The sequence below is a fragment of the Palaemon carinicauda genome, chromosome 5 (genome assembly GCF_036898095.1).
Source record: "Palaemon carinicauda isolate YSFRI2023 chromosome 5, ASM3689809v2, whole genome shotgun sequence".
Classification (NCBI taxonomy): Eukaryota; Metazoa; Arthropoda; class Malacostraca; order Decapoda; family Palaemonidae; genus Palaemon; species Palaemon carinicauda.
The window spans coordinates 61,885,253-61,894,250 of NC_090729.1; the positions used below are offsets into that span (position 1 = coordinate 61,885,253).

Here is an 8,998-nt window from a genome sequence, read left to right on the forward strand (position 1 = left end):
TCTTTGGGCTTTTTACCATTTTCCACGCCTTATTTGTGTCTTTTACCATTTCCTCTGTCTTCCTTGTGTTTTTTTACCATTTTCTGTGCCTTCTCTGTGTCTTTTACTATTTTAAGTGCCTTCATTGTGTTTTTTTACCGTTTTCCGTGCCTTCTTTTTGTCTTTTACCATTTTCCGTGCCTTGTTTTTGTCTTTTACCATTTTCTGAGCCCTCTTCGTGTCTTTTAACATTTTCTGTGCCTTCGTTGTGTCCTATTATTTTCCGTGCCTTTTTTGTTTCTTTGTCTCATTTACCATTTTCCGAGCCTTATTTGTATCTTTCATTATTTTCTGAGCCTTCTTTATGTCTTTTACTATTTCTCTTGCGTTTTATGTGTCTTTTACAAATTTCCGTGCCTTCTGCGTGTCTTTTACTATTTTCCGTGCAGTCTTTGTGTCTTTTATCACTTTTTGTGCCTTCCTTGTGTTTTTTACCAGTATCGTCGCCTACTTTGTGCCTTTTACCATTTTCCGTGCCTTCTTTGTGTCTTTTACTATTTTCCATGCCATCATGGTGTTTTTTTACCATCTACCACGCCTTCTTTGTGTTTTCCAACAAATTTTTCCATTCGTATTTTGCATCTTCTACCACTTTTTGTGCCTTCTATGTGATTTTTACCATTTTCCGTTCCTTTTCTGTGTCTTTTGCCATTTTCTGTACCTTCTTTGGATCTTTATTATTTTCCATGCCTTCTTTGTTTCTTTTACCATTTTCCGTCCCTCCTTTGTGTTTGTTAGTATTCTCTGTGCCTTCTTTGTTTTTTTTTACTATTTTCTCTGTTTTTCACCATTTTCTGTGCCGGCTTTGTGTTTTTTACGTTTCATCATGACTTCTTTGTGTCTTTTACTATTTTCCAGGCCTTCCTTGTATTTGTTTTTTTATTATTTCTCTTACCCTATCTGTGTCTTTTACCATTTTCCGTGCCTTCTTGTGTCTTTTATCACTTTCTGCGCCTTCATTGTGTCTTTTAATCATATCATGCCTTCTTTGTGTCTTTTACTATTTCAAGTGCCTTCTTTGTGTCTTTCACTATTTCAAGTGCCTTCTTTGTGTCTTTCACTATTTCAAGTGCCTTCTTTGTGTCTTTCACTATTTCAAGTGCCTTCTTTGTGTTTTTTACTATTTTCTGTATCGTCTGTGTTTCTCTTACCATTTTCCGGGCCTTCTTTGTATCTTTTACTGTTTCCCATGCCTTCCCTGTGTTTTTTATCATTATTCGTACCTTCCTTGTGTCTTTTATTATTTTCCATGCCTTCTTTGTGTATTTTACTATTTTCCATGCCTTTTTCTATGTCTCTTACAGATTCCCGTGCATCCCTTGGGTCGTTTACTATTTTCCGTGCCTTCTTTGTTTCTTTTACTATTTTCCGTGCATTATGTGTCCTTTACTGTTTTCCTTGCCTTAATTGTGCCATTTACCATTTTTCCTGCCTTCCGTGAGTGTTTTACGAATTACCGTGCACTCTGTGTGTCTTTTATTCTTTTCCAGCCTTCCATGTCTTTTACTATTTTCCGTCCATTCTTTGTGCTTTTTACTATTTTCTGTGCCTTCTTTGAGTTTTTCACTATTGCCTGGCCCTTCTTTGTGTCTTTTACTATTTTCCGTGGCTTCTTTTGTGTCTTTACCATTTTCCGTGCTTTCTTTGTGTCCTTTATAATTCTCCATGCCTTCTTTGTGTCTTTTACTTTTCCCCGTTATTTTCTTTGTGTCTTTTACTATTTTCCGTGTCTTTTCTGTGTTTTTGACGGCTTTCTGTTCATTCTTTCTGTCTTTTACTATTTTACGTTCCTTGTTTGTTTTTTATACTATTTTTCGTACCTTGCTTGTGTCTATCACCATTTTTTCAATCGTCTTGTGGCTTTCTCCATTTTCTGTGCCTTCTTTGTGTCTTTTATCCTTTTCCACGCTTTCTTTGTGTCTTTTACCATTTTCCCTGACTTCTTCGTGTCTTTTAATTATTCAAGTGCGGTTTTTGTGATTTTTACAATTTTCTGTACCTTCTTTGTGTCTCTTACGACTTTTCCTGCCTTCCTTTTGTGTTTTACAATTTTCATGCCTTCCTTGTGTTTTTTACCATCTTATTTTGCTTTATTTAGGCCTCTTACCATTTTCAATTCCTTCTTAGTGTTTTTTACCATTTTCCGTGCTGTTTCTGTGTCTCCTTCCGTTTTCCGGCCTTCTTTGTGTTTCTTGCCATTTTCCGTGCCTTCTTTGTGTCTTTTACCATTTTCCATGCCTTCCTTGTGTTTTTTTTAACTTTTTCCCTGCCTTCTTTGTGTCTTTTACCATTTTCATGCCTTCCTTGTGGTTTTTTTAACTTTTTCCCTGCCTTCTTTGTGTCTTTTACCATTTTCATGCCTTCCTTGTGTTTTTTTTTAACATTTTCCCGGCCTTCTTTGTTTTTTTTACCATTTTCCATGCCTTCAATGTGTCTTTTACCATTTTCCATGCCTTCTTTGTGTCTTTTACCATTTTCACGCCTTTTTGTGTATTTTACCATTTTCCTCGCCTTCTTTGTGGGTTTTACCATTTCCCATTTCTTCTTTCTGTCATTCATTATTTCAAGTGCGTTGTTTTGGCTTTTACCATTTTCCGTGCCTTCTTTGTGTTTTTTATCATTTTCTGTGCCTTCTTTATGCGTTTTACCATTTTCCATGCTTTCTTTGTATCTTTAACCATTTACAATGCCTTCTTTGTAACTTCTATTTCATGTACCATCTTCGTGGGTTTTACTATATTTCGTGCCTCTGTTTTTTTTTTACCATTTTCTGTGCCATCTTTGTGTCTTTTGCTATTTTCTGTTCCATCTTTGCGTCTTTTACCATTTCCTGTGACATCTTTGTGTCTTTTACTATTTCCTGTTCCCTCTTTGTATCTTTCACCATTTTCTTTGACATTTTTGTGTCTTTTACTATTTTCTGTGCCATATTTGTGTCTTTTGCTATTTTCTGTTCCATCTTTGTGTCTTTTATCATTTCCTGTGACATCTTTGTGTCTTTTGATATTTTCTGTTCCATCTTTGTATCTTTTACCATTTTCTGTGACATCTTTGTATCTTTTAAAATTTTTTTGCCATATTTGCGTCTTCTACCATTTTTTTTTGGTGCCATCTTTGTGTTTTTTACTATTTTCCGTGTCTTCATTGTGTTTTTTACTATTTTTCGTTCCTTCTTCATGTCTTTTACTTTCTTTCGTGCCTTCTTTGTGTCTTTTATCATTTCATGTTCCTTCTTCATGTCTTTCACCACTTTCCGTGCCTTATTTTGTTTCTTTTCCTATTTTATGTGCCATCTTTCTCTCTTCTACCGTTTTCCATGTATTCTTTGTATCCTTTACCATTCTCTGTGCTTTCTTTGTCTACCATTTTCCGTGCCTTTTGTGTGCCTATTGGTCTTTTAATTTTATATGTGCATTTTGGGTTTCTTGAAAAACTTTTCTAGGTCTCTTACCATATCCGTACCTTCTAGATGTGTCTTGTACCATTATTCTTCTATCTAAAAGTCTTTTACCATTTTCCAGGTCTTTTAGAATACTTTCAGTGTTTTGTACCTTCTGCAGTAGGTTACTTGAACCATTTGTCGCTCTCTCTATTTTTTTCTGCTTCCCTTTGAGTCCTTTTTATAATCTTCTATATCTTTTATGGGTCTTTCTACTGTTTTTCGTTTTCTCTAGTTGCATTCCAGCCCTTTTTGTGGTATTGTGTTATTCTAATTCCTTTTCGTAACATTCTACCTTTTAATTCCTAAAAAAACAATCAGTAGCTTTAAATTTTTAAGGTGCTGAAGCGCAATCCATCTGTGTCGAAATACTAAATGAATGGCAATAGAACTACATGGCCAATATTTAAGCCCAAAACTCCACTGGATTTACTGATATGAAGACCAAGCTAAATTTTAGATTCCCATGGTGGAGGCTATCCAAGTAAGGGACTTGAAAAGACTTATACCTGTTATCAGGGACGTGAAAACGTTTCATATCTGTTATTAACACTAGGATAGCCAGCTCCTTTGATATATATAAAATGGCCGAGGTGTCGTTTTCGACACCTTATGATTTTTATTGAAATTTGGCATGAAAAATAATCATATATGGTTAATGAAATAACTCATATGTTTGCAATACATAGTTTATTAAAGAATATTGTTATTACAAAACATTTGACATCATTTTGAAGTAGGCTATAACATTCTTTGTACAATCCTGCAGGCCAATTATTTATCAATATCTTAGATTCCACAATCTTTACATGTTACAAACACTACCCTAGTTTCATCCTTTGCACATTTGCCACAAGTAGGTTTTTTGCATACTTGGCAAACAGTAATCGTAGCATTTGAACATTTTCTACCATGACACTTGCGACGTTTCTTAGGTAATGATGAGCTTGTGGAGGGCACATCTGCAAGATTCGGTAAGCTTCTCTTCTGAACATAAGCATGCCTAAGACTTTCAATGAGCTCCAAAATGAACTCCTTCCTACTAATTGTTCTCCCTGATGCTAGTTTGTATATAATCCATGCATTTATAACTGCCATATCCAGTATATTACAAAAAACTCCAAGGGGCCAACGTCTTGTAGCACAACGTGTACTGTACTTTCGGAGCATTTGGTCGACTACGTCTACTCCTACTTTATTAGTATTATAGAAATCAATGACTGCTGGTTTCTTCTTCTCACCTTCCGAAATTGTTGGAGAACTATGCATTGTTGATAAGAGGCACACATTTTTATTAGCTTTGCATTGATAATTAACAAACATGCATTCACTTTCATCTTGAAAATAGAATTTGGATTCATACTTTTTCCCCTTTTCTTGTAAAGTCATTTCTTTCGACAGATGCTTGCTGTTTCCTCTCACAGTACTGACAATTGAAGTAGCTCTATCTCGCAGTTTCCTTGCAACTTCAAGAGATGTAAAAAAGTTGTCTGTTGTTACAATATAGCCTTTGTTCTTCACAACTTCAGTAAGAATGAGCACAACATGTTCCGCCAAGGGAACCCCTAACCTTGATTCCTTTTCTATGGCTCCTAAGTAGGGGATCACATTTACAATGTATTTCTTTTCTACCTCTGTAAGGACCCAAAATTTCATTCCAAACTTATCAGGTTTATTTGGCATAAATACAATGAATGGGCACCTGTTTTTCATGGGCAATAGCTGTTCGTCAATTGTCAAACTATATGTTGGTATATAGGCACCTCTGTAATTTTCAACAAATAGGTAAAAAATGTCTCTAATGTGGGTAAATTTGTCACTTTTGATCCTCTCTGGCCTTGTGCTTCTGTTGTCAAACCTAATGAATCTATGTATTTTCTTGTAATCACTTCTAGACATGGTTTCTCTGAATATTTTTGGTCCATAGGTTTTATTCCACAAAAAATCTGCACTGTGAGCTTTTCCGTACACTCCCCTTGCATATGTCAAAGCAATGTAGGCCTCAAACTTTTCTAAGGATAACACCCAGCTTTCATCGTGATTTTTTCCTTCACTGATTGTCCATTTATGAATTTTCCGTAGCATAGTTTCATCAATGAAGATTCTCCAAGCAGAATATGGGGATTCTGCAGCTACATTTTTCACAGTTTTTGAAATACCAGAAGTAGCTTTGAATACCTGACTTTGGCTATATCTTCCTTTCCGAGATGATGATAAAGGTTCCCAGGCAATCCCATGCCGTGTAATGATGGTATTTCTATCTGTAGAAGTGCTTGCTTGTATATCTGATGAGGTACTTGCTTGTCTAGTGGATTCGTCTTCACTATCTTGATAGTCATCAGAATCTGATGAGCTTGAAGAAACTTCTTTTTGTGGTAAAAACTCATTTTCACTACCATCACTACCATCACTTGAAACTTCATCTTCTGATTGGAAGATAATATTCAATGCTTCTTCTACAGTATAGAAATCTTTATTTCCCTTACACCGTGAAGCAGCCATCTCTAATATATTCAGTATGACTACCACTAAGCTAATATGAATGATGAGTGCTTAGTAACTGTTTCCTTTACCAAGGATCACGAAACACAGAATTCTCAAGGATATTCAAGTCAGGAATAACAAGTCTGAAAAGAAATTCACAAATATATAGTATACCTCATACTGAAAGAAAATCATTATATAGATATGTGTGTGTGTGTGTGTGTATAAATAGATAGATATATATATATATATAGGGGACACAAACACAAATATTATTGCTTGTGAGGAGTTTTTAAATGAATTTACCATATAAATAGCCTAGGTGTCAAAAACGACACCTTGGCCATTTAAGGTAAAACCTCAAATATCAGCTATTCCACTGAATAATTTTTTAAAAATTAGGTCTGTTAAGCATCTTTTTAAAAATTTAATAATTGTCTATAAGACTCAGCATTGAGCCAAAATCAGTTATTCCATACTAATTAGTTAGAAATTTGAAGGTGTCGAAAACGACACCTCGGCCATCCTAGTGTTAAGGGTTATGAAAGGTTCCTATTAGTTGCATGGGTCATGGAAGCGTTTATGTCTATTAGTAAGGGCTGCAAAAACCTTTATATATGTTAGTATCCTAATACAAGATAGAGACAACTGGTGAAATATAACATATGCCATTTGCATCAATTGGAGTAGGAGGATATGATGATGAGTATCAAAGTAATGGCCGTTATGTTCATAGGTGTTAGCATCTAAGCAAAGGTTGTGAAAACTTTCAAATTTGTAATAAGAACCGTGAAAAGGATTTATATTTGTTAGCAAGGGCAGAAAAAGAAATTTGTGTCTATTAGTTTCCAAGTAAAAGCTATGAATACGTTTATATTTGTTTTTATTCATGTAAAACCCATAGAAACACACACACACACACTCACACACACACACACACACACACACACACACACACACACACATATATATATATATATATATATATATATATATATATATATATATATATATATATATATATATATATATATATATTAGTAAGCGCTGTGAAGACGTTTATATCTCCTAGTATGAAGCGTGAAAGCATGTGTATCTGTCAGTAGTCATGTAAGGCCTTGAAAACGTTTATATCTTGGTATCCAAGTAAGGGCCCTAAAAACGTTTATATATGTTATTATCTAAGTAGTGGCTGCTCTGGAAATGTTTACATCAGTTATTATTTAAGTAAAGGCTGTGAAAACGTTTATATCTGCTATTATCCAAGTAAAGGCTGCTGTGAAATTGTTTATATCTTTTAGTATCCAAGTAAGGTCTGTGAAAACGTCTATATCTCTTAGTATCCGAGTAGAGGCTGTGAAAACGTTTATATATGTTAGTATCCAAGTAAGGGCTGTGAAAACGTTTATATCTGTTTGTATCCGAGTAAAGGCAGTGAAAATGTTTATGTATGTTAGTATCTAAATAAGGGCTGCTCTGGAAATTTTTATATCTGGTAGTATCAACGTAAAGGTTGTGAAAACGTTTATATCTGTTAGTATCCAAGTAAGGGCTGCTCTGCAGGCGTTTCTGTTTGTATCTACGTAAGGGCTGTGAAAATGTCTATATCTGTTAGTATCCATGTAAGGGCTGCTCTGTGAATGTTTCTATCTATTATAATCCTAATAAAGGTTGTGAAAACGTCTGTATGTTGGTATCCAAGTAAAGGCTCTGAAAACGTTTATATTTGTTAGTATCCAAGTAAGGGCGGCTCTGCAAACTTTTATATCTGCTAGTATCCAAGTAAAGGCTGTACAAAAGTCTATCTGTTAGTATACCAGTAAAGGGGGCTCTGCAAATGTTTCTATCTGTTATTATCCAACTAGGGACTGCAAAAACGTCTACATTTGTTATAATTCAAGTAAAGGCTGTGAAAACAACTACATATGTTAGTATCCAAGTAAGGGCGGCTCTGCAAACGTTTATATCTGTTAGTATCCAAGTAAAGGCAATGAAAACGTCTATATCTGTTAGCATCCAAGTAAAGGCTGTGAAAAAATCTGTATCTGTTAGTATCTAAGTAAGGGCTGCTCTGCAAATGTTTATATCTGTTACTATCATAGTAAGGGCTGTGAAAACGTCTATATCTGTTAGTATCCAAGTAAAGACTACTCTGGAAATGTTTATATCTCTGTTAGTCCTTATATAAAAGCCGTGAAAACGTTTATATCTGATAGTATCCAATTAAGGAACTAGAATACGTTTGTATCTGTTAGTTTACTAGTTTTTCCTAAAAGTGGATCATTAGGTTTGGCCAAAAAATTGAATTTTAAATTGCCTAATAAGGTGATTATTAAATTCACAAAAATCTTTATAGCAGCAATAGCCAACACGACAAAATATATACCATCCATCCCTTGAGGAGACATAATCTCTACAGCTATTGTTTAATGTCTCTAAGAAAATATAAAATTTGATATAAAACTATGAATATAGTTATGTGTTATTTCAGTGTTCACCTCTAGAAGTTTAATCAAGAGAATACTTCAATGACTGGCATAATTCTCAAGTACCCTTCTTAGGTTATTAAAAGCTGACCCTGATAAGTATTATCTCTTCTTGATCTAACTTGATTGTTATATGATAAGATATAGTAATGCCAATAAACCTAATTTGTTCACTTTTAATAACGTAATTCTCTCTCTCTCTCTCTCTCTCTCTCTCTCTCTCTCTCTCTCTCTCTCTCTCTCTCTCTCTCTCTCTCTCTCTCTCTCTCTCTCTCTGTATATATATACATACATATATATATATATATATATATATATATATATATATATATATATATATATATATATATATATATATATATGTGTGTGTGTGTGTGTGTGTGTGTACCTGCACGTATGTATATATATATATATATATATATATATATATATATATATATATATATATATATATATATATATATATATATATATATATATATATATATATATATATATATATATATATATATATATATATATATATATATATATATATATATATATATAT

General features: G+C 33.9%; 1 protein-coding gene across 1 annotated transcript; it reads right to left on the bottom strand.

The window, feature by feature from the left end:
• Positions 1 to 1,442: 1,442 nt before the first annotated feature.
• Positions 1,443 to 2,697, bottom strand: LOC137640926 (DNA ligase 1-like). The gene is made up of 2 exons (XM_068373383.1): positions 2,451 to 2,697; positions 1,443 to 1,774 (listed from the first exon to the last, which is right to left on the bottom strand). The coding sequence occupies exons 1-2, from the start codon at positions 2,695 to 2,697 to the stop codon at positions 1,443 to 1,445; spliced, it is 579 nt and encodes a 192-aa protein (XP_068229484.1).
• Between the last annotated feature and the right edge of the window lie 6,301 nt (positions 2,698 to 8,998).

Coding starts and splice junctions, on each gene's coding strand:
- LOC137640926 (XM_068373383.1), bottom strand. CDS start 2,697: ATGGAAAATGGTAAAACGCATAAAGAAGGCACAGAAAATGATAAAAAA. Junction 1,775..2,450: donor CATTGAAGGCATGGAAAATG/GTAAAAAAAACA, acceptor TCAAAAACACAG/AAAAGACACGGAAAATAGTA.